Source organism: Dysidea avara, chromosome 9 (assembly GCF_963678975.1).
Source record: "Dysidea avara chromosome 9, odDysAvar1.4, whole genome shotgun sequence".
Taxonomy (NCBI): domain Eukaryota; kingdom Metazoa; phylum Porifera; class Demospongiae; order Dictyoceratida; family Dysideidae; genus Dysidea; species Dysidea avara.
In genome coordinates, this window is record NC_089280.1 from 5518236 (window position 1) to 5543044 (window position 24809).

Sequence of the window (24809 nt, forward strand, 5' to 3'; positions counted from 1 at the left end):
CCATTAGGTGTACTGACGTAACATACTGACACCGATCATGAACTGTTAGCTCCTAAATGTTATAATTTTATGCACTAAATATATATGAATTGAAGTCACTGCAGTGTCACCTAGTTATGTCACTGTTCTGGTAATCTGCAAGAGCAGTGATAGCCATTTACCTAGCTAGCTATGAAAAGTGGGATGTTATGCTGCGTATAAAAGATCATGTCATGTCTAAGTTGAGTTGTCATCTTCCTGTGTAGCCTATTTGCCAGTGGGATATTTGCATTGTAGCTAGCTACTAAGACTATAGCTATCAACAGATTCTATATTGCCCTCCAGTGCCAACCTTATAGCTATTGTATTTAAACTGTGGCAGGATTGAATTAATCAACCTACTATCTATAGCTATGAAAACCTTATGCCATAGACTGTTAGATAGTATCCAGCTACACTGAATGCAATAGCTCTCTATGTTAGTAGCTAAGTTACATAGTATTATTTCTCATTACCTTTGCTAGCTATCGTGCATACGCGCTCAGACCTAAAATTGGTCACCATTCAGTTCTCTGCGGCAGTTAAACTACATGAACTAGTGACGACAACGTTTCATAAGTGTCAAAGCCACTAATTCTCTGTTAATTTAACTGACGAGATTTCCTCTGACCTAGTAAGGTTTCGTCTAGCAGCTATAAATATGGTGCAGCTACAGTCAAACGGTCATAAACACTGTCAACGACATGATGGAATCTTCAAACTCACCGAGAAGCAATTTTTCTATTGAGAACATCCTTCAGAAGGATGACAACAGGAGCTCATCTCTGAGTCCCACTCCGCCATCATCTCCTGAGTGCTCTGGCTCTGATAGCGACTGTGTACACAGCCCAGCTAGCGGGACTAGCGGATGCGAGGAACAGACGAGCCATTCAACCAAACTTGGTGCTCCAATCTTCTTCAATTACCCCAACATCTCCCTGCCGTTCAGACCATTCAATCCTCTGCTCTACCCAGCTGGCTGCTTGCCACCAGGCTTTGGTCCAGTCTCGATCCCGTTTCCACCAATGATTCGTGCAGAGAGAAGCAAAAGCGACGGAGAGATTTCCGTGACGAGCCCAATCAGAATTCTTCCTCCAGCTTCCAGCCCTGGAAAAGCTAAAAAGAAGAGAACAGCTTTCACTAATGATCAGCTCAACCGCTTGGAGAAGAAGTTCGACCAACAGAAATACTTAGGAAAGGTTGATAGATGCAAGCTTGCTGGTGAACTCGGCTTGACGGAGAAGCACGTCAAAACCTGGTACCAGAACAGGCGAACGAAATGGAAGAGGGAATGCTCGGATATCGCCTGGAGCAAGCAAAGAGAAGAGGCAGCCGCGATAATTTACAACCAGCACTTGCAGATTAGAAGTAACAGTTTCCCTTACCAACCATCCCCGATCTACCGAAAGCTGTGATCCTGCAGCGCGCGAGCCGCGCGTTCAGCCGTCTAGCTGATTTAGTCGCTGTTCAATGCCATTTATCACTTGAGACGCCCTCAAATGCTGTAGCAGCAACTGCGAACATTATTTTTTCTATCTATTTTGTGTTTGGTCTTTGTAAATGTTTGCATTTGTGTGGTGTACCTTAAGCGCAGCTGGTCTGTGCTACAATAATTATTTATGTATGCGTTAATTTTAGAATTATGAAGAAATTAAATCAAATAGCGTGTGTTGCTATGGAAGTAGTACAATAGAAACCTTGGCGGGAGAGATACGGGCTGGTAAATGGCTGCAGCAACAGCAGCGCTCTCTAGTCTTACTAAGCTAAGCAGCAGGGATGAAAACCAGACGGATGTGCCAACCAGAGAGGTAGCGCTCTATAATTGTGGGTTTTGGTTTTGCAGTTCTACTGAATTCGGTTCCCATGGTTTCTATAAGCCCACTCTTTTACATTATACGATTTAATGGAGTGTTTAAATCGAGTTAGAAAGTGTTTGTGTATCCTGGTATTGTGTTGGGATGTGAAATACACTTTGAGGTTGTGTATCAGTCACTGCATGTTTAAAGTGGGCTGTAGAGCCATGACTAATATTTTATTTTTACCTTTTGTTCACCAGTGTAGTGTTGTACACTTGATTTAGTGCCAGGAAGGGTGTGTGGTGCTAATATTCTACCTTAATTGTACATCAAACAGTTCACGAACAGATCATAAACACCTGTACCTGGTACATTGAGTCATTTTATAGTGTGCGCTTAAAGTTGCGTGTGCGTGTAGATGTGTCACTTGTTTTTGTTAGGCTTTTCTCCAGCTGTATGTATGAGCTTGGAGTGCCTATTGGGTATTGTATGGTTATGTGTATAGTGAGAGATAATTATTTCAGTGAAATTGTTAAGGTCGGGTAATCATGGTTTGTTGATGTACTGAGAAGTGTAGGAAGTTACTTTGTACCTACATGAAGTACACATGTTATTTGTTCCAGGAGAGAATCGCTAAGTTCCAGAGTAATGTGTTCACCCAGGCAAAGAAAGGTGGTGTGCTGGTGATGAAAAACACAATGGATTATAAAGACACGAAGACATTAATGTGTTCATCCGCTAAGTGAGTTTGACATATTAAAACATGTTTATATCATTTAGTGCTTATGCGTGTGTAGAAATGTCTAGTCACATTCATTGTATAATTGTATTGTTTAAATGGTTACAAATTGAATAGGTTATGTAATATCACCTGTTATAGATCTATTTTAATTTTGTGTCTGTATATGTACACAAACCTCTTTGAAAAGCCCCCCCCCCCCCACTTTTTACCAGTAAAGAGCCACTTTCTTGTTCCCAGAATCTTGCCATTACATTTTTATTTTAATCATACGGAACATGTTTGTTACAGTTAAAAGATTTCAGCAATTTCATTAAATATAGAGGGCCCACTACGCCTTCTATTTTGTCAATGTAATATTTTGTGGCTGCAGTACTTGACGTTTAATGGTGGCTGATCTTTGTCTCTAATACAATGAGATCATTGATATCTCACTTGCTTCACTCATACAATGTTACTTCACAGACCTCAAGATTTGGACCAGCAAGAAGCAGCCCTAGAAGTACTTAGCCTCACAGACTGTCCAGGTATGACCTTATTTGGGTTGTGGTCAGATTTAGCTAAGTACCACTGATTGATAATTTCCTACTTCACAACCATATTTAGTGTACATCAAGTATTTACTGTTGTCAATGGTTTTCATTGTTTGAAAGCTCTAAGGTGTGGTATATGTTGTTGTGTACTAATTTCACATGGAACACTTCCTCTATTGGAATACTGAAGTAGCTAGATGCTTAGTTACTTTGCTGATATTATCATAGATACAAACCAGTACACAAGTCTAAGTGTCTTTGTTTCCATTAACCTTACATCATATTTTTACGATGTATGCTATCATGTTCAGTGTGTGGACAACATTTTGCTTAAAGTTTGTGGTTGTGTTTTGGTAATATCTGAACAATATTGTTGTATCGGTAGCAACCATGGGAACAAGCGACTGTAGTTGGATATGTTAATTAGAATGTTACATCATAACTTTGAGGTATGCTTGATTTCGTTGTTCACCCAGTAACAGCATCATTAGCAATGCGGTGACTTAATTTCCTGTTTGTCCCTTACAAAGATCAGATATTTGAGGATCAAGGTTGATAAACAGGCTTCTCCCCAGCTTCCAGATGGTCATTGAATGTTACTGTTATTTGGAATGTGTTTGTATGATGGCTAAATAATTCCCTCTCAAGCATGAGTGGTCTATTTTGGGAGGGAGCCACATTGTTTTACTGTCTAACCAGAAATTGTAACAATTCCTTATACAGTGTTCTTGGTAACAGATTTTATAACTGTCATAACTAATCAACAAGTATAATCATATTAACAAGTTTGATGGTTGAGTAGTATAAGGAATGAACATATTAGCCTGTCAGTACCTGGCAACCATTGTGTGATATAAATTTAGTAAGGTATTTATTGTGGGAGATTGACTTGAGCTAATCTGTGTTAACATAAAGGGTGTCATGATGCTTTTGTGTATGCATGTATGTGTGTGTGGTTTTTTATTTTTTTTTATTTTTATTTTTTTTTAGGAACTAGCCAAGAATTGGATGGACTTAGCGTGACGGAAAGGGTCACTGCTCGACGCAAGGAAAGGTAGGATATGATTTGTTTAAAATTATTCACATCAACCAAAGCCTCACAACGTCACCACTTTAGGTGCACTCAGTGTAGTGTAGCTGTTTCCTTTGTTGTTAACATTTAAAAGTTATTATGAAACTGGCTCATTGCTTGAGAAAATTGGTGTTGAGTTATGCCATTTATCGTTTAACATCAGTGTAATTGTTGTAGTAGTTAACAGCAATCCATTTTGTACAGCTACAATGAGATAATAGCGTGACCTGTACTTTGTGTTGGCACCCGACACATTTACAGTAGGAGAATTACTTGACATGGTCACTCCCTGGTATCTAACAGGGCTTCATCCTTGATATGTGTTTCAGGAGACGTACCATTGTTTCACTGTGGGAATACATTGGTGCTTTAGTCCAGTTCAATCAAGGGTACATACAACAGTTATTATACTTGACAAGTACTTATTTTATGACAGAAACAGTATCAGTGTTAACTGTACAGGTGCTAGTGATACATAGTTCAGGTACCATCAAAGTGTTCTAGATTAATATCATTTATGGAAAATGGTTTTATAACAATATTAATGCACCGGCCATCTATGGGTTTTTCAAAATGGATTAAGTGTTAATGTTTGGGAGGTGCATGTAACTACAAGCGAGTTTTATCACTGCCAACGTAGTACACACCTTACATACATGACGTTAAGTGTTTACCATGATACAGTGTGTGTGTCTATTTTACTGGACACTTAGTTCACGTGTATGTTTAATCAATAGTGTTTTCTCTGGGCGATAAAGACGTCTTGTTTCTATGGTCGGCCGCTAAAATGTTTTAGATGACTTTCTACAAGCTTGATTACAGGCTTGACTGAGTTAACAAATCTTTTTGACTAAACTAAACCGCTAACACGAAAGAATCCATTTGTAGTTCATTAAGCTGTCGCCAGTTCATTCAACAAGCACGTAGTGGCCAGATGTTGCTGAATACATTTTGGTCAACTGTTAAATCATGTCTCCAACATGTATTATACGCTTGTCTGCAATTGTTGATGATTCCTGCAATAGTTTAGACAGTGTGACGCTGTAACACTTGTTTTGATCTGACTGATGCATTGTAACTCTTCATATGGTCTAATGTTGACAGGGTGTGTGCACTATTATGTGATAAGCCATATCAAAATCATAATTTATTAAGTAGAAATAGTTCGGCTAATTTTTGTATAACATTAGGGACTGTTTTTGGTTGATAGAACAGTCGGCATATCCTAGACTGCACGACTACTTTATTATAAACCACTGTTTGTTATAGTGTGATATTGTTGTGTATAGAGACTATTGTTCCATGGCAATTAGCCTGAGAAACTGGTCCACTGCTATGGGTTGTATGGAGTTAATAAGTTTCATTCTAACATGCAGGTGTGCGCATTTCTATGGAGATTTATACTAAACAGAAATTTATTATAATTCAGTGTTTATAGTAACAGCTTCCTTCACCACTATCCCATATATGTATCACTTGGGGGTATTAGATCAGCTGAGAGATGTATTGTCTTCAAGCAATGTTCTCATATTGAGAGATAGCACCTTCTACTGTAAACAATTATATTGCAGTGGTCAGTTTTACTATTGGGTATGACCGAGGTGCCTTTGTACTCCTGGGTGTTGGTTGTCCTACTAAATTGTCAAACTATATCTTATATTAGCTGTATAATTTCTGGTATCCCATGGACTGAAGTTACCTGATACCCTAGCTTCAAAGGGTAGACTAAAGGTTTTTAACCTCCTTGGTTAGGGCGTGTGCAGATGGCTAATTCATTCCCATCTTCCGATACTTGAACATTACGATATTCATAGCTGGCTGGTGCTTAAGATGAAAACTATCAAATTCCTGCAGTTTGTAAGTTCAAGGGCTTTTAATTATTAGTAGTAGTGACTAACTTGTATGTGGTTGAGTGTGGTATGGTTTCTAACAGCTTGAGCTATATACTACATACAGACGTGGATTAACAGCTGACTTACGATATAGCGTTATCCATTACAATGTTTAAGCGTGTGTTTGATTAATACATTTTGATGTAGAAATTAGCTATGCTTTGCTCGACTTGAGCCGTAAGTGGGTGACAGGAATTAAGGTGTGGGTTAAAGTGGTTTTCATGCTAGATAAATGGAAACCTTTAAACAGTTGTACTGTTTAAACGACACTGCTTTTACAGACAGGTTAACGTTCCCTTTTATCACTACTTGAAGTGAGTTTTGTGGATGCTGTTAATTTGAGATAGTTGTTACACACTAATTCACCTAGTTACCAGTAAACATATACATTGATCACTGATCACATAACAAAAAAAAACCTTGTTACCTATCTGTGTGGTGGCCACTACAATTTGTCTACAACATTACCCTCTACTGAATAAAATCTGTTGAGGTGGTAGCAGCCGTGGGAAGCATGCTGAATTTGTAGCAGATTTCTTAACAGGGTCATAGTTTGGCAATCCGACCTGTTTGGACCTGATTGACCCTTTTCAGAATGTGCAGTATAGGTGTACATGACAATAAGTGAATTTCTATAAAATCTACACAAATGACATTTTCCTGTTAATTGGTTAGTGTAGTAATTCAGTTAAATTGGTACCTGAATACAAGTTTGATTAATTGACCTAACTATTTCAAATATTATTTCAAACAAATCATATTTTTATTAATTAGCAGCTTAATTTGAAGCTGTACCTCTGCCAATGGTCCACATGCTATCGGCTAGCTTGAGTGGTGTTTTTTTTTGTTGTAATGGAATCAGTACAACTGTAATTATTGATTTAGTTAGGCTCTCTCATTGTCATTATAATAGTTTTAGGCTGTAACATTCCACATTGTAATAATGATGTCTTGTTTAAGACAAAAAGACATTTCAATGCCCTGCACATCTGGTTTCATTTAAACTTGTAACAATCATCAGGTCCTTAAAATGGTAGTGTCTACGTAGTGTGAATTTGTTCCAATTGTTTCACTTGCGTCAAATGGTTACCATTGTTTACACATGTGTGTGTGTTTGTATCCAATGGGAACTACCAACCATCAACTTTTGACTTGATGCAAAGCCGCCATCACAGGCGTGGCTGTCAAGAACCATGGAGCCAGTAATAGCTGAAATCTTCATCGTACCAGACTAAACATTCACCATTCAAACTCACTATCTGTCTTAGAATGCAAAGAATCATTTTTAGTCATCGTGATAAGGATTCACACTTGAGACCTACCGTTCTCTGGCTTGGCTGAATGTTCTCTGGCTTGGCTGAAGCACTTCAACACTGAAGTCTTTCATAATATGGCAAATTGATGATATTTAAGAGCTCACAAACCACCTTATAAACGATCCTTATTTATATAAGTTGTGGCTGGAAGTACAGAAACCAGTGTAGCCTTATTGTAAGTATAGTACATGTTCACAAGTTCTAGACCAATATGAGAAGTCATTCCTCACTGGTATTCATTATTAGGTATTCAGCTGATACTGATAATTATCAAGGAATGGATTGTTTCCTACCTAAAACTTGCTATTCATGTCTAGCCCCTCTGACTAGCTGGCGTCGCATAACTCTCATTCTAATTTTAGTGTATTATTTTATGTAGCCTTGGAATAGTTTATATTAACTGATATGGTAATGTCTGTCTGCATCAAATTACTAGACTTTTCATTTTATTCTTTAAATGGCTGTGCTAGACCATAGCCAATACTGAAAAAAAATTCATTTTTTGATGCAATAACATGTAAGGCCCACACATTTTTGAAAACCTGCCTGTACATTGTACGTACATACATACATACATACTTATAACCAGCTACCATGTATTATGAAGTAATGGCCAATTTTTTTTCTAGTTGTCAAAACATGACAGAAATTATTCATATTTATTGATGATGATATTCACAGCTAGTTGGCCTACAAAGTGTCAGATCAAGTTGCACTATCATTGAATTAATGGTCACATATGTATAGTGATCCCCTGTGTACACAGACCATTGCTTGTGTGGACAATGTTTATTAACTAACTCTGTTTGGCTTCCTTCAAGTGTGTCACTAGCTAGCACAGAAACCTTACAATACACATCAGTGTTTGTTGGAATGTAATGCTTAATTCGTTTTGTGATAACTAGTGGCTTTTGGTTTTAGCTTTAAAGGAACCATCTGCCAATTTCTCTTAACTTACATCAGGACAAAGCCACCTGGTTAATTCTCTTTGCAAAATGTACCCGTGAATTCCATTAAACTGCTCTATGTTTTTTGTTTCGATTTTTTGGTAAAGCGTTGTGGCACTTAGCTGCTTAGAAACTAGGCTAGCTACACTGAGCTTTTACCAATAAAGTGGAATTTGGTTTATTTATTGGTTAATAACTTCAACCATTGTTTACAATGTGGCTATATCCCTCAGTATTTTGCAAGCCTAAAGTCTGATTTCTGATTTGTTTAGGAATTGGGCAACATTCCATCCCTTGCCTTGTAAGTAAAAATATACATAATTGATTTAGTAATAATTGTGTAAGAGTTAGTGATGTGCAACTGCTCAAGTCAACATGCTATTCTACAGGCATGAGAAGGCAATAGAAGACATGAAGCAGGAATTAACATTTGTTAGCAACGTAAGTGGCATGACGTATAATTCAATATTATTCAGCTGTCAATATAACTAAGTATACACACCTGTTTAGGAACTAGAATTGAGGATGACTAAATCATCTGAACAGTTACAGAATGACTTAACATCAAACGATAAAAGTGAGTGTTATCACTTTGGCACACCACAACCCACACATATATCGTTATACTAAATGGGAGTCTTTTGTAGTGTTGGTCTTATTACAAGCTTCTTTTCAATTGCCAAAATTTGTACCTCATTGTGGTAGTGTAACAACTTTTGGTAACAGGTGTTTAATGGTTCGCTACCCTGGCCTTCTGTTAGCTATTTGATACTGTGGGCTGCTGTACGTATTAGTAACCACTGACTGATTAATAAGTAGCAGAAGGTGATGAAAGATTCACGATTTAATTCATACTACAAGTTTGTGTGTTATCATAGCTTTAGTGGCTGTAAAGCAAAAGCCATTGGAGTGCCAGTCCACTATGAGCAATACACTCATGAATGTGATTAGAAAACCACCAAGTTTTGTTAGTGAAGCTATTACCATTATTATATGTTACTTTTTTGACATATATTTTAATGTAGTTTTAAGCAGTCTCTTCTTAAAGATTGAATCCTCTGAAGTAAGTTATTATAACTGTCAGTGTTTTTGTTGTGATTTAAATGTTATCCTTCATGTTTTAATTACATAGTCTGTATATAATCAATGATTTGTATTTTTTGTTTACAGCAACTACAGACGTACAGTTTGGAACAGCTGAACACTGTGTGGGAGGAAATTACTGGCCAGACAACAGTTAGAATGGGGTACATTAAAGTACTGGACTCACAATTACGATCAATTGAAGATGACAGAATTAAAATGGTACAATTTAGCAACCTTATAAATGCTGTGTCTATGGAATATAACAACAGTCATAAAATTATCATAAAACGAGTTAAACTTTCCTATTGTGACTTAACAGTTGCTAACAAACAGAATAAGATCAGCTTGTTAATAGTATAATTATCAGTCATAATAGGTGCCCAACCCCATTTCTTGTTTTCCACATTGTTTCACTAGCGAACTACATGTGGTGTGTATAGATTACCAACTGGTAACTTTACACCAAGTGTGCGAGCAATAGAAAACCTACGTTAACCAGTAAAATAACATCGTATGGGTTATGTATCAAATTAAAGCCGTGATGCATATCATTGTATGTTATAATTATGGTATTGTGGTGATGTAAGGTATTAGTGTAGCTGAAGTGTGTTGGCATCTACTATTGTATGGCTTACCTGTCACCTGTTTACACTAAATGGTGTTGGCCAGTTAACAGCTAACTCGATGATAATGAGTAGAAATTTCATACCATTTGTAATAATTTTACGCACTACTTGTTAATTGCTAACTCCACTGGTGTATATTAGCCTGTTTTGTAAATAAGAATCTTTGCCAACTAAAGGTTAATTCGTATGATTTGTGGTTTAAAATATTTTGTTTTTATTGTAAAAAGATGTTCTCATCAGCATTGTGGGTCAACATGGCTTGCTTGTATTGAGATTATAGTAGAAATGTTCAATTAGACTTTAATCACAATATTTGTCAACTTACAGTAGCCATTCTTTCTGCTCCAATGTCAGTGTTGTGTATTAAGTACTAACAGTTGGCAAATAGTGAACTGGCTTTTGTCTCAACACATAGCCAGTCTAGGGTGCTTTATGTTATTAAGACATAACATATAATTAATATCATTTTATTATATGTTCATATCACCATGGCATGGTTAAAGCCATTTCACTTGTGTCGTACACATCAGTTAAATAAATTACATTACACAAACACACACCACACCCTGGCTATGTCTTCTCACAACTTCCTTGATGTGTTCTGTGATAGATTGAGGAGATATTGAAATCTTATGGTGTGATGTTGGAGCAGATAGCTTACCAGTTGTCTGAAGATGTTAATAGGTTGATTAGTGATGAAGCACAGGTGAAAACCACATGACATTTGGTGTGATGTTTGTTTATCAGTTATGTGTACCCATATAGTGTTGTTGTTGGCCAGTTTTGATTTATTCATAGAAAGTGTTCACATTTCAGGTGGTCAACCTCACTGTACTGTCCAACAGACGAAAATATGCCGACTTGCATCTACACCTGATGATTGGTAAGAATTGTGGTGTGTGTGTACATGTCTGTGGTTTTATATGAGTATTTGTATGGTAAAATGTTGTACGTATGTATGTACTACGTACCTATGTGTGTGTGTGTGTATACATATGTGTGTGTTGTGTGTAAAATCATATGTAGCCAAGTGGTAGAGCATTGGCCTGGTAATCAATGCTATAAATGGGCACCTAGTGTTAACCGGGAAGCAAACTGTATATATCTCATACAGCAGGTGAGATTCAGGTGGGACCTAGGGTACCCATACCTTCACCTGTGAGGCATAGTACAACATTTTATGGGGTACTAGTCCTGAGAGTTTGTCTGCACTGACTACCTGAGTAATGCACAGGTGTCCTTGTGTGTGTCACAGGGTACATAGGTATGACCAACGCAGGAGTTTACTTTGCTTTGTGTGTACGTACATGTGTGTGTGTGTGTGTGTGTGTGTGTGTGTGTGTGTGTGTACTGATATGTTGTACTGGTGTGTGTCATTGTAGTGGAGGTTGAAAGAGAGAAGGAATATCGTGTAAAGTGGCAGGATAAGGTTGAAGAGTGGAAACAGCTGATGCAGCAAATTGCTGAAGAACAGTTCCGGTACAGTAGGCTACTACACAAACATATACACAATATACTAGTGTACTTGTCAGGCACATTACACAGACAACTAGTTTGTATATGGCAGCCAGCGACCTGGCACCTACCATTGTTGTGTTTGTGTACTTGTTCTGACTGTTCTTAAGAAGACTACCATGTTCATACACTACACATGCTGTATAGATTGATGTACGTTCTACACGTGCACACATGTACGGATACACACAGACATACACGCACACAGACACACACACACACACACACGCACAAACACACACACCAAAGTACACTGCATTCATTACTGCAGGGAGTATATGAACAGTGAGCTAGTTTGTAATCCAGTTGAGGTGAACAAGCTGAAGGAGTTTCTGATAGCAGAACAAAAATCCATCAATCGGAAGAGACAAGAATTATTACAACAGATCAGGTAGGGCTACTACTACCACACCCTTACTATAACACAGTTATTAGTCATAGCTATATGTTGTAATGTAAGGGTTGAGGGTTGAGATATCCTGTGCAAGTAATCCCATCAGATTAGTGGATAGTGTTTGTTGGTATAAATGTTGTATTCAGTTTCTATTAAACTGACAGCTATGCACTTGAACTAATTTCAGTTACTGCACCCATGTGTATAAATAGAAGTTTAAGGTTTGTTTATCAGATTTGTGTCACTTATGTAAGTTAAGTGATTTAACTTATGTATGAGTGCTTATAACCATTTTAGCAATACAATACAGTCTGGTGTGGTGCACTTGCTTCTTGGGCTACATGACACACTACTGTCTCGTGTGTGTGTGTGTTTTTGTGTGCACATGTGTGACTGTATGTATAGTTCACTAGGTCCTCCAGCTGTTAACAAATCACTGGTGTACGAGTGGCACAGAACAGTTACCAGACTACACAATCAACTTCAAGAGGTACACAACAAGTTTCTAGTTCAACTACAAAATTGTCAGGAAGTGATAAACATGGCGTGTGTCAGTGAAGTGGAACGTCACCGGGTACGATACTACATCTTATACATTATTGTCTTAATGTTCTCTTAGATACGTAACATGTTTTTTCTTGGTGAAGACTAAGGGGCTTCAGTGCATAATATGAAAAAATAAAATTATTTATCAACAGCTGTGTTATAGGATATGCAAACAATGGTCTGTCATAATTATTATGTTATTATGTTGTCATCCTGTAATCTGAGTAACTGTGACAACTATGAGAGATTTTTCCCTATAGTCTTAGCCATAGTCTTATTTGTGAAGGTGCTGGCCACACTAATTCCATAATTGATATGTGTTTACCACACACATACAATACACCCAGGGGTTTATGTAAATTTTTTAAAGATATTGTTTGCTTTCTCTGCTGATCAAATAACACTTCAGCAGGTATAATATTAAACATTACTAATTGATGTGTTACTACTGTAGGAACAGCTGGTAGAGATGGGAGCATGTGATGTTCACATGGCATATCGACTGATGAATCAATCCTGTATGAGACTGGTAGAGGAGCACCAAGCTAGGAGTAGTAGTGCTCTGAAGAGTGTTGAGGTAAATCCCTTTTATGGCTCTGCATATAAGTACTAGAAGGATTCTTTCTTTAGATAGGAAACAGGGTGATGGTATTAGCCTGGGGCATCTGTAATTACAGCTGATATTGTGCTCTGCTATACCGTACGGAGGGAAACTTTGGAGTGGGGAAAATTTGGCGAATCAAGTAAAATATTACTTTTGGCGAAATAAAATTTGGCGAAGTGTTAGCAAAGTGCACGTCGTATTGAATTAATTAGATCACTAATCGCTGTGCCTGAAGCGAGAACTGGAGTGCCATGCCTCTCAGCGATTCGGCGCCTGGAGTCAGCTACCAACAAAAAGATAATACTATATAGACAGTAGATCTACACCGTCTGGAATAGTGAATATCGTACTTAACATGGTAGGACTCGCTATACTTGTCATGCCCGTTTCGAGGTGAAGTTTGAGGATACCACGTGTACAGTAACTAGCTAGCTAGCTACCTAGTGAGGTAGTCGAGGCAGGCTTGGCTCTAGCGTAATGTCTGGCCCACTATCCCTTGGTCGAGTAGAAAATTGATTAGTTCGAGGCTTGGTTTGCTATTTTTTTTGCCGCCAAAATATTTGGATGGGGAAAATTTGGCGAATTCATGGTCAATCGCCAAATTCGTCAAATTTTAACGGCGCCAAAGTTTCCCTCCATACGGTAGTTCCATCATATTATGCACTTTTAATTGTGTCTAGAAGATTTTAATTTTTGACTTTGCAGTTCCATAGATGAACAAAACAAATTTGGAAAACCTTATTTTCTGGACTAGGTGGTTGTTCGTAGGTACATACATAAGCATTCTTTGAAAGTACATGGCTATAGAAATTAGATTATAAATTGTTTTGGTACTATCCCGAGCCATACTGCTCGGCTGTAATCCCTCTTGCTTGCACTCAAAGCACAGGTGTTGTGTGTGTGTGTGGGTCTGTATATTATAACCACCAACAAATTAGATTTTCAAGTTGACCGTGTAAAGAGGTATTTACATATACCAGTACAGGGTGGTTCCAGACACTGTATTATCTCATTTGACAGAGACAGCTAGATGAAGTGTTGGGTCAACATCAGCAACAATTTCAACAGCTGTTTCAACTGGCTCAGGGGGCGGCTTATGTCTGGGACGATCACAATAGCCATCTGGCTGAGCTAGAACAACAGTTAACTGTAAGAATATGTAACTGTCTAGTGTGTATATTAGTGTTGTAGTTGATTAAGTGCTATAGGTGGTTATCTGTATGGGTATTGGGTAATTGGAGGTACTTTTGTGAAGCACTTTTGTGTGTGTGAAGTGTACATACGTATGTACTCATGCACTGATGGTTATATATTGTGTGTTGCATAGTGCTTATGTATGCATTTATGCATAGTATTTTGTGGGTATGTGTTGTGTGTGTGTGACATTGTATAGCACCAGCCAGATTCCAGGTTGGATGCTTGGTTATTCTCAGTTGCTGCTGTTGTTTCCTTGAGCAAGAAATTTTACTCACATTGCTCCAGTCTACCCAGCTGTTAAATGGAGACCTGGTGTCCTGGTGTTAACTGGGGAAGCAAATGCCAACTGTCTATGTCTCACTTAACAGATAAAAGTCTAGGTGGGACTTCGGGTACCCATACCTTACCTCTGTGGGTTACTAGTCCTGAGGACTTACCTGTGCTGACTCATAACACTGTAGTAGTACGCAGTAAGGTTGGGCGGTACTGGTAATTTCTACTTGCAATTATTGCGACAAGGTGACTGTGCGATAATTACAACTATTGCCATGTCTAGTAAGAGAAACAAAACACGTTATCAGTCAAGATTATTTAGTGCATTATTATGGGGCTACAACATCCAAATAAGATATTGTAGCACAAGCTGCTGTCAGACCTTCAGGTCCAGTTCTGTATCAGTCCTGTAGTCACCATAAAGTGCTAATAAGTAATATAAGGCTTCTTTAGCATTATGGTTTTTCACTTATCAATTATGCAGAAAATGCAATAATATTGCACAAACGGTATTGTGGTATTTTCAAAATAGCTAGTATTTACATCATAATGTTGCATTCAGGGCGATAATATTGAAATATTTCCCAACCCTAGTACGCAGGTGTCCCAGTGCTCTGAGTGCTGGTTCACTGGATAGGTGTGACTGTGCTATAATTAGCATGGTTTGCTTTGTGTGTGTGTTGTGTGTGTGTGTGTGTGTGCATTGTTATTGTTTCCTTGAGCAAAAAATGTTGCTCTGGTCTACTCAATTGTTTATATGGACACCTGGTATAACTGAGAAAGCAGCCTACCCAGCTGTGTTAATGGGGCCAACTGTCCATCTTTTATATAACAGGGAAGGATTGGATGAGACTTCATGTGCCCACACCTTTACCTGTAAGGCATGGTATGTACATCCTCCTGCAGGATTCTCCTGAGAATTTGCTAGTACTGATGCTTAGCAGAAAAGTAGCCCAGTGTTTCACTGAGTATGTGTGACCATGTGTAATGCAGTCAAAGGTTTTGTTTTACTTAAGCACACAGTGTTTAAGTGTTGAAGCTTAAGTATGGCATAGAACATTTACATTATCATATATGTACACACATTTAACCTACGTACATACATACGTACACTTTCCTTTATGATATAATTATATCGATGCATTACCCATCTCTTTAACATATAATTTATTGACAAGGTGTGCTGTAGTGTTGGTGCTGTTACTGTACGTCTATTGCTCATGTTTGTATATTACTGGTAACCTTACACCAGCATTATTTTAAAAAATTCCTATACATTGCCTTATAGCTACTCAGTAGGCTTGGTATAAAATATGCCTAAGGCTACATAAATTATGTAGTTCTCATCCAAATACCCATTTGCGGCAGGAAGATTTCTATTTACATATTTATTAACTAAATACAGAGCTGAATTAGATAGATTCGGTATACAACTTTTATAATCTATTCTAAGTAGACACTACCTAACCCATTGATATGGCTGCACTCCGTCACCAGTGGGTGACAGGTTTTGTTGACGCAATGAGAAAATGGTTGTTTGGGTGGGGATGAGAAACTAACAATATTAAGTTTATGCGGCCTACGCACCACAGAATCAACTCACTGTGGTTAGTTATGATTATATTGTTTATGTTTATCCAATTCTAACCACTCTGTTATCTCCTCACAAAGAAGATAATTGGTATAATTAATTATGCAAATTCCTGACTGGCTACGCTAGTTTTGGTTGTAAATTATATCAGCATAAACTATTGAACTTGATTGTCTTTGGACCCAAATTATATTTACTAAGTTTTGTGTGTTATTTTATATACTGGTGGCTGTGTTTGGTGGATCATTTTGTACTCAATTGCCACATTTGGGGGTTATACAACAGTAACATTACTGTGTACATGGTGACCTGGTTTCATTGTGTAAATTCTTTGTCTTGCACACCATTTTGTTTCTGATGTATTGTCCACACACAAATGAATATGCGTAAATTTGTGTGGTGGCATGAACACAACTTTGAGGCTTACAAATGCAACGATAGATCTGCTAGTATTATTGCCATGAATATCACCAACCATACCTGGGCGAATTTGGTGCATGCGTGCGTGCGTAGTGTGAGTGTGTGTAAGTACATACATTACTATTGTTGTTTCCTTGAGCAAGAAACTTTACTTGCGTTGCTCTCTACCCGACTGTTTATATGGATACCCGATGTAACTGAGAAAGCAACCTACCCAGCTGTGTTAATGGGGCAAACTGTCCATCTTTTTCACGTAACAGGTAAAGATTGGATGAGACTTTGTGCGCCCACACCTTTACCTGTGAGACACATTACAGCCTGTACTAGTCCTGAGGATTTGCCAGAGCACTGATGTTCTGCAGGTGGCCCACTATTTTATTGGATACGTTCGACATTTGCTTCATTTAAGCATACATGTATTCCTGGAATTGATATGACATTTCATGGGTGTTAAAGCTTAAGTATAACGTACATAGAACATTTACATATCATTTTATACATGCATAAACTACGTACATACATATGTACTTGTAAATTGTTTGTGCCTCTAATTTTAATTCCATTTAACCTTTTCCATACAGTGGATGCTCAGGATCTTATGTGCAATAACAATAGCTGGAAAATGGCATCTGGGGTTGTTGGCTTTTTGAATTCCTAGCTAAGTGTATGGATAGTCCTCTCATAAGTAATTGTTCACTTATGTAATGTATTGTGTATATATTATTTATAAAATTTCATCATTATCACTCCATCATTATTGATGTAAAAGGCATTGAACAATACACTTAAAAATAAATAACTAATATGATATGTCCTCGTACTCACGTGACCACATATGGCAAATGCCAAAAATGGGCATGGCAAAGAAAATTAATTTTTAGTCCATTTTGGACAGTCCCTAGCCAGAAGTATCTTCTTTGATCGCAATCCCTGCAGCTTTGACAAGAAGCTTCCTACAGTGTGACTTTGAGATTAACTGATCAAAGAAATTCATGGTGTTATACAGTGCCGTTAACAATGATGGTAAATAGTGGCCCAGAACAGCTCAATGGTGTCATAATGTTTTGAGTTCTAATTCTGACAAGATTTGGAAATATTCTTCCTTAGATTGTTTGCGGTTTCTCACAGATTCAAGATAATGAAAGGTGTCCAGTGGACAAGTTAACTCCAGTAATGCCACTGGATTATAACATGTTTCATTGTAGATAATGATGTCAGGACAGATGGTAGCTATGGAGAAATTATTAAAGATGGTGGAATGGTATCCTGCGGAGACTCGCTAGCTCTCATCCCTGGTAAATACATAAATACAGATGGCACTTGGCTGTGCTAAAGAACTCAGAAATTCCTGAAGCCTGAAACTTGATTGTGAAACATTCTTGGGACAAGGAAACAGGACAGCCACTTAAGATATGAGCTGTAGTGGGTCGTGCACACCCAAAGGATTTGCATTACATTGAATATGCCAATATTGCAAGTTCACAGCAGTAGGGAGGCAGCTTGAAATATGAATGAGAATTGGGCTGGGTGACAGCCCAGCAAAAGTCTGTTCCAAGTCCCACAGTGAGTTTCTAAGCATGGTGAGTCCTTGAGCTTATACTGAACAGACAAAGTATCTAGGTGATCTTCATAGTGAGAACGTTCATTAGTTGTTTATAAGTTTCTTGGATACTAGTACTTTAAACATGAGTAGCATGATTTGATTTCTATGAGGACTATAATAAAATCCACTGGGGTAGTAGTCTCTATATGTATATATGTACATGCCTAGCAGATCATGATTCAACTATACTGTATATAACTTTAAATGCATTCACTGACAACTATGTGTGCAACAATTATAGAGTTCGGATTTTATAATCCTGGATCAAAAAATACCACAGTATAAATAAATATTTATGGTGTTTAGAAATTTGTATATTAATAGTTTTATTCAACTGTGATGTTTTAAAAATCATTGTGTAAGATAACGTGTCACGATATATACCACTTTCACACCTCAGATCAGTGTATATATATATCACCTCGCATATTGCACTGGTTCAGGAATGTCGTGCGTATATCTTCAAATTTCTTTGGTGTCCTTTGCGATTATATAGTAACGCATCTTGAGATCGATTGTGGGATTAAGTTTCTTAGTGCTATTGTGAAAGCGTTCTGAGGAGTCCCTTTGACTAAAATGGAGAACACATTGAGTTCTATAATACTGTTTTGATAAATTCTAGACACCTGTCTCGATGCTACATGACGCGCGCTAAATAGATTGAGCCATTAACGGTAAAGTGGTATTCATACGCGACTATAATTTTATTCATGACTATAATTTATTTACGATTATTATAGTAAATACTAACAGCGTTACACCCATCATTATCAAGTCGCGTTTCGTGTCTCTGCTCGCTGTATAAACCCACAATCGAATAATATGCTCGTGTCGGTACGAGTACGTGTGCGTTTGAACTCTTAGCACTGTCGTTATTATTACGTATTATCCACTATCGAAATTCACGTGGCCCAATATAAATACACTCGTGAAGCGTGCAGTAATATTTGCATCCATAACACACGGCCATTGTAAGTTTAGCAGTAAATTTTATGGTACAATGTAAAAGTCTGGCTAGGGATAGGTTTTTTCAAACCCCTTTTAGGTATTTGTCCCGCTTCACTTTAGTCAATGATTTTAGCGTAGGTTCCCTGGCTTGTGGTAAACACCTCGTACAGGCTTTGCCTACAGTGTTCGCCCTCCAGTGCCTAACTGGTAAAGCAGATCAAAACAAACAACAACAAAAACACAAGCAAAATATCATGTGATCACCAGGTATCGAAATTTCCAATTGTTCTAATGTTGGTATTGATATTTTATTGCTTGTATCATCCATATTAACTAAATATGGAGCTGAATTAGAATGCAAATTTCATAGTCTCTTCTAACTAGACACTACCTAAACTGCTAATGTGACTGTACTCTGTTGCCAGTGGGTGACAAGTTTTGTTGACACAAGTTCAGGTGTGGATGAGAAACTAATAATATTAAGTTTATGTGGCCTACTATAGAATCAACTCACTGGTTAGTTGTGGTTATATTGTTTTGTTTGTACGATTCTAACCGTTCCGTCACAAAGAAGATAATTGGTATAATTAATTATACGAATTCCTGACTGGCTACACTAGTTTTGGTTGTAAATTATATCAGCATAAACTATTTAACTTGATTAGCTACCTTTGGACCAAAATTATATTTACTAAGCTATGTTTGTTATTATATACTGGTGGCTGTTTTTGGTGGATCACTTTGTTACACAATTGCCACATTTGGGGGTTATACAATGACATTGCAGTAACCTTTGCTATGTACATGGTGACCTGGTTTCACTATGCAAATTCTTTGGCTTGCACACAATTTTGTTCTTAACGTATTGTCCACACATGAATGAATATCTTTAGATTTGTGTGGTGACATGAACTAAATTTCTTTCCAATTTGAGGCTTATGAATACAATGATGGACCTGCTAGTAATATTGTTATGAATATTACCAACCACACTCCTGGATATGATATCTGAACCATTTGCCTTCTACCATTGATCTAGTTAGAGGAAGCTTCAGTTCCTATCATCCAAATTTGCAGCTTATTCTCTGACAATCATGGGATAATGTAATGACCTGCTAGCCTGCAAAATAAAAAATATAAAAATAAAAATTCCCCAACTTGTAGTGTGGTCTTACAATGGTATAGAAGCATGTCTCCAGTAAGGAGACACTATGGAACACAATGGTACAGATCAGTGGTGTATATGCATGGATAACTACACCTATGGTAAATCTTGTTTTAATTTTTTCTGTCTGCAAACAATACACACATTTCCCATAACAGTCACACATACACATGTGTATCATGTGATCTCACAAAATATTATAATGACAATGGTATATCCATGCTTATAGGGTTATGGCCTCCATCCCATTAAATTACCGATCATTATATTAGCTGCACCATACATTTGGCTGAGTAGTGGTTGAGCATTCTATCCCATTGTTAATAGATCAAAGTTAAAAGTAACATACAATAGTTCACACTAAACTACTTACTTTACCAAGAACAAATTAACATGTTCAGGAGTCCATATAATGGTAATGCATTCTCAGTAACATGATGGATTATTATAATGGAGAATTACATAGCGGTTGGCAAATAATTGAAAAGCTAAGTATGGCCAGCCAATTTCACCATTTGTCAATTTTGGTCAGACCAACTTCTTTACTATAAATGTCGATGCCAACATTTGCAACATTACTGGTGTATTGATTATTATGTGTGTTAATATTTTTGTTTACTGTAATTTCAGCTTACAATCAACTGAAATCAGAATATAAATCTGTACAAAATTTTGCTAAACCTTAATATCTGAGAACTCTTAGCAGTAATATTTTTACAACTCCAGGACATTGATGCTGTGATTTGTCTGACAGAAATTGTTTTTCTTTTTAATATTGGTTATAATGGTTGATAAGTTAAGGTATGAGATGCTGCATACAGTGTAGCCACACATAGTGGTACCACTTATAAAAAAAGACCACCTTATTATAGTGACCATGTCAAGTAGGTCCCAAACACAGCTAAGGTGTACTTCATGACCTCATTAATAAGACCACCTCGTAGTGACCATGTCATAGCCACTGTGCTTTATGGTGTTCCATTAACTAATGAGATTTCCCTCTAGGTGCATATTGCTAATAGTTTTGTAATGACTCAACTACAAGTGTGCTGTACCATACACCCTTACCCTATGTTACAGGAGGCACTGGAGGAATGTCGTACTCAACACAATAATGATAATCAACAATTAGAGACCAAATTAGATGTTGTGTTAGCCATGATGAGGGAGGGATCCACTGATGAGGTAGATAATGACATAGTACTATTATTTTACTATAGTAATGTTACAGGTGTTATCACAACAGTTGTGTGAAGCTACTAAGCTATTGGAGCAGATATTGGAGGGATATGTTAGCTTCCATGCTGAACTGAAGGAGAAGGCATCATGTCACCCTTCAATGGTGGATGAAGAGTTAATGAGATATGATGGTGGATTATGTCAATATTTTGGGGTCAGTAGGGACCCTCCAATACAGCAGAAGGTATTCACTCATTGTTGATCTTGATAATAAACAGTTTGCTATCAGGTACTTATTATATTACCACTAGTGCAATAAAAACATGCCAATTTAGAGATTTTCCCACATTGCTACAATACCAAGTAGGCCTCATTACATTGTACTAGTTTATTAACTTTTTTTGGTAGAGCATAGCTATAAAACACATGTGTGGCTGTGACTGCTATATTAGAGTATCTCGATCTTGCTACTCAGCTACACAGTAGATTAAGCTAGGAGCTGTGGTGCAATACCTTTTTTTCTCTCCAGAACTAGATTGTTGGTGAGGGGTGTGGCTTCAGCACTGATATTAGAGGTGTGATGGCATGTTCTAATTGTTTAAGGGGTGTGGCCATTGCAGTCGTTTTATCAGCCCAGCTTAGCTGCTGCCCAATGCATTAATTGGAACTACAAAAGGCGCATCCCACTTGTGAGTTTGTTATTGTGCCGTACAATGGTGGCTGTGTGCTGCTTCGTTTGGCCTCTAGCTTGGCGACTGTAGTCAGGTAGTGAGACAGGCAGGCAGACCAAAATGCGGGCTTTGACAATTTTTAACCATTCTAAAATGATTTGATATCCTTCTCTCCCAATGCGCAAGTCAAGCAAAAAATTACATCCTTAATGCCACATAGAACTTGCCACTGGTCTGGAATTTGTTTAACAGTGGAACGTGTAAGTCAGGATGTTTGAAATGAGGACACCTGTGTAATCTGGATACTTGCTAATGGTCCTAAATATCCCTTAGCATGTAAACTTACCTGAAAAATCAGGACACCTTAATAATCAGGACACTTTTAGTTGGTCCCAAGGTGTCCTTAATACATAGGTTTTGTGTATCCCTTCTTTGTTAGCGGCCAATCTTCCAAAAGCAATATATTCTTGATGGCTCCTAATACGATTGTCTTAAAGATTGGTGTATTAAATATCTGTTCACCCAACTGCTGGTACTTGTTACACTAGACTTGAAGTGCTAATGTATCTATACCAAAAGCAGCTTTGTTTTTATCACCTTCAATTCAGGATTCCTACCCAAACAAACCATGACACACAATTAATATATATGCATACACACTGGATAGTAGTCAGTTATGATGACACTTGCTCTGAAATATTCCCCTGGTACATTGTTATTGAGGGTTTAAAGTTTCTTTTATTTATTATTAATGATCTTTATAAAATAGAACTATTTGATTTTCTTCATTTGGTCCCCAATATGGGATTTAGTCATCTATTGTAACAGTTTGTTTACAGTGAAACCTGTGTATTAAGGACATCTTGCAATAGTGTCCTGATTATTGAGGCGTCCTGATTTTCCAGGTCAGTTTACATGCTAAGGGATACTTTGGGACCATTACCAAGTGTCAAGATTACACAGGTGTCCTCATTTTCAAGTGTCCTGATTAACAGGTTCCACTGTACACTTATTGATCAGTAATAAAAAAAGTTACTAGTAGAACTATTTATTCATTTATACATTATCAATTAATTAACTTGGGTCTCACACCAGGGGAAATCCTAATGTGTACATCATATTAGCTATTAATTTCTAACTGTGTTGGGGAAAATCCTAATTATTCAGAAAACTTACTGAAATAACCAAAATTAGAATAATTTCATCATCAAACAAAGCACTGACATGTGCCTTAAGTGAATACAGTTACCAGTGAAACATGTCCTTATTAGGAATAGCTGAAAGTTTATGATAACATTAAGGGGAATTTTAAGTTGTCTGGTCATAGAGGTGGTTTTTAAATACACACACACAAGTGGTTTCACAGTACTTGTTTAGATATGTATTATCTTTGTATTTTTTTCTAAAGAAGCAGAAAGGAAAGACATCCAAATCAGTGCTTGACCAAAGTAAGCACAACATGTACAATGTGATATTACCATATTAAATGATATTCACAGAGTCAAGGAAGACTACCCTAGGCTCCATTAGAACAGATACTAGGAAGACTTCAGTCACACCAGCAGAATCAAGATTAGGAAGAGCTACCACCGTGGCACAGGTAGGGGATGGAATCACACACATCCTAATTATTATAATCAGTAACATGTATTCTGTGAATAGGAAACAATTTAATGTAATTTGAGAGGAACTAAAGTGTGGTTGACTTGTAGCTTTTGTAATAAAATAGGTCCTTGTTAGAAGGTGACATACACTTGTGTTGTTAGTTTGTTAATACACTTCATTGTCCTACAGATTCCTGTAGCTATTGAGATGATACAGACTAGTACTGGTACAGTGTATTATGTGTGTGACCAGTCAGTGTTGGGGGATAAGCCACAAGGTAGTGATGTGCCTGTTGATTCTCAAACTGATAATAACCCCAGTGTGTTTCTGACCCAGGATGAAGGTTTGTTGTGTAGTGTGTGCGTGTGTGTGTGTGTGTGTGTGCATGCGTGCGTGTGTGATGGTTGTGTATATTGCATGCGTGCGTAGTATGCGTACATTTTTGTACAGTGTGTGGTGCTTGTGTGAGAGAGTACATGCACACAGTGTGGTTTGGTTTATATAGGTTCTAGAGCTGGGCGGTATTGAAAAATAGCAAACGGTATACCTTCCATAATAAAGTATGCTCACTGTGAACTAACTAATTAAGATATCAGTTAATGAGATATGTACACACACAATACCCACACACTAATATTCATCTTATTATTTACACACATGAAAGGTTGTTAGTAGACTATAGCCAGGATGTGTTAGTGTTAGAACATGGAAAGGATGAACTAACTCAACTTGTAATCTTATAAAATTAAATTATGTCAAGATCCACCCTGGAGTAATTTGTTCACATTACGTTATTGTTAGTAATTGAAGGCCTATTGTGTAATGTGTTCATCATCAAGGAGTAGGTGTATGTATATGGGGATGTTATTAAAGTGTATAGAGAATACCCTCTATTGGTTATTATTTACATTTACAGGATGTGGCTTAAACCAGTGAGTGGGTAATAGACAATGGTAATTCTTAATGTTCAGACTGTACTGTTACAACATGTTTCAGTCAACATATTTTGTGACTTTCTATTCCAGGCTATGGTAATGCATTTAAAGGAGTATATATAGTCACATACAAAAGTT

At 37.4% G+C, this 24809-nt stretch overlaps 2 protein-coding genes across 4 annotated transcripts in view; both read left to right on the forward strand.

The window, feature by feature from the left end:
• The first annotated feature begins 717 nt into the window (after nucleotides 1-717).
• LOC136266913 (homeobox protein BarH-like 1) lies at nucleotides 718-1679 on the forward strand. The gene has a single exon (XM_066061960.1). The coding sequence runs from the start codon at nucleotides 723-725 to the stop codon at nucleotides 1431-1433; it is 711 nt and encodes a 236-aa protein (XP_065918032.1). The 5' UTR covers nucleotides 718-722; the 3' UTR covers nucleotides 1434-1679.
• A 2-nt stretch (nucleotides 1680-1681) lies between these two features.
• Nucleotides 1682-24809, forward strand: part of LOC136266912 (coiled-coil domain-containing protein 180-like) — a 31812-nt gene continuing 8684 nt past the window's right edge. For 2 of the 3 annotated variants that reach the window (XM_066061957.1, XM_066061959.1), the window contains exons 1-20: nucleotides 1682-1826; nucleotides 2438-2556; nucleotides 3019-3080; nucleotides 4077-4140; nucleotides 8703-8754; nucleotides 8824-8890; nucleotides 9339-9376; nucleotides 9484-9618; nucleotides 10636-10731; nucleotides 10842-10908; nucleotides 11408-11504; nucleotides 11812-11931; nucleotides 12340-12508; nucleotides 12935-13057; nucleotides 14105-14233; nucleotides 21362-21466; nucleotides 21513-21704; nucleotides 23540-23579; nucleotides 23631-23731; nucleotides 23926-24079. In XM_066061957.1, coding sequence (XP_065918029.1) covers nucleotides 1743-1826; nucleotides 2438-2556; nucleotides 3019-3080; nucleotides 4077-4140; nucleotides 8703-8754; nucleotides 8824-8890; nucleotides 9339-9376; nucleotides 9484-9618; nucleotides 10636-10731; nucleotides 10842-10908; nucleotides 11408-11504; nucleotides 11812-11931; nucleotides 12340-12508; nucleotides 12935-13057; nucleotides 14105-14233; nucleotides 21362-21466; nucleotides 21513-21704; nucleotides 23540-23579; nucleotides 23631-23731; nucleotides 23926-24079 — 2014 coding nt within the window. In that variant the 5' untranslated portion in view covers nucleotides 1682-1742. The remainder of the gene's footprint in view (nucleotides 1827-2437; nucleotides 2557-3018; nucleotides 3081-4076; nucleotides 4141-8702; nucleotides 8755-8823; nucleotides 8891-9338; nucleotides 9377-9483; nucleotides 9619-10635; nucleotides 10732-10841; nucleotides 10909-11407; nucleotides 11505-11811; nucleotides 11932-12339; nucleotides 12509-12934; nucleotides 13058-14104; nucleotides 14234-21361; nucleotides 21467-21512; nucleotides 21705-23539; nucleotides 23580-23630; nucleotides 23732-23925; nucleotides 24080-24809) is intronic. The other variant, XM_066061958.1, reaches the window with a different exon arrangement.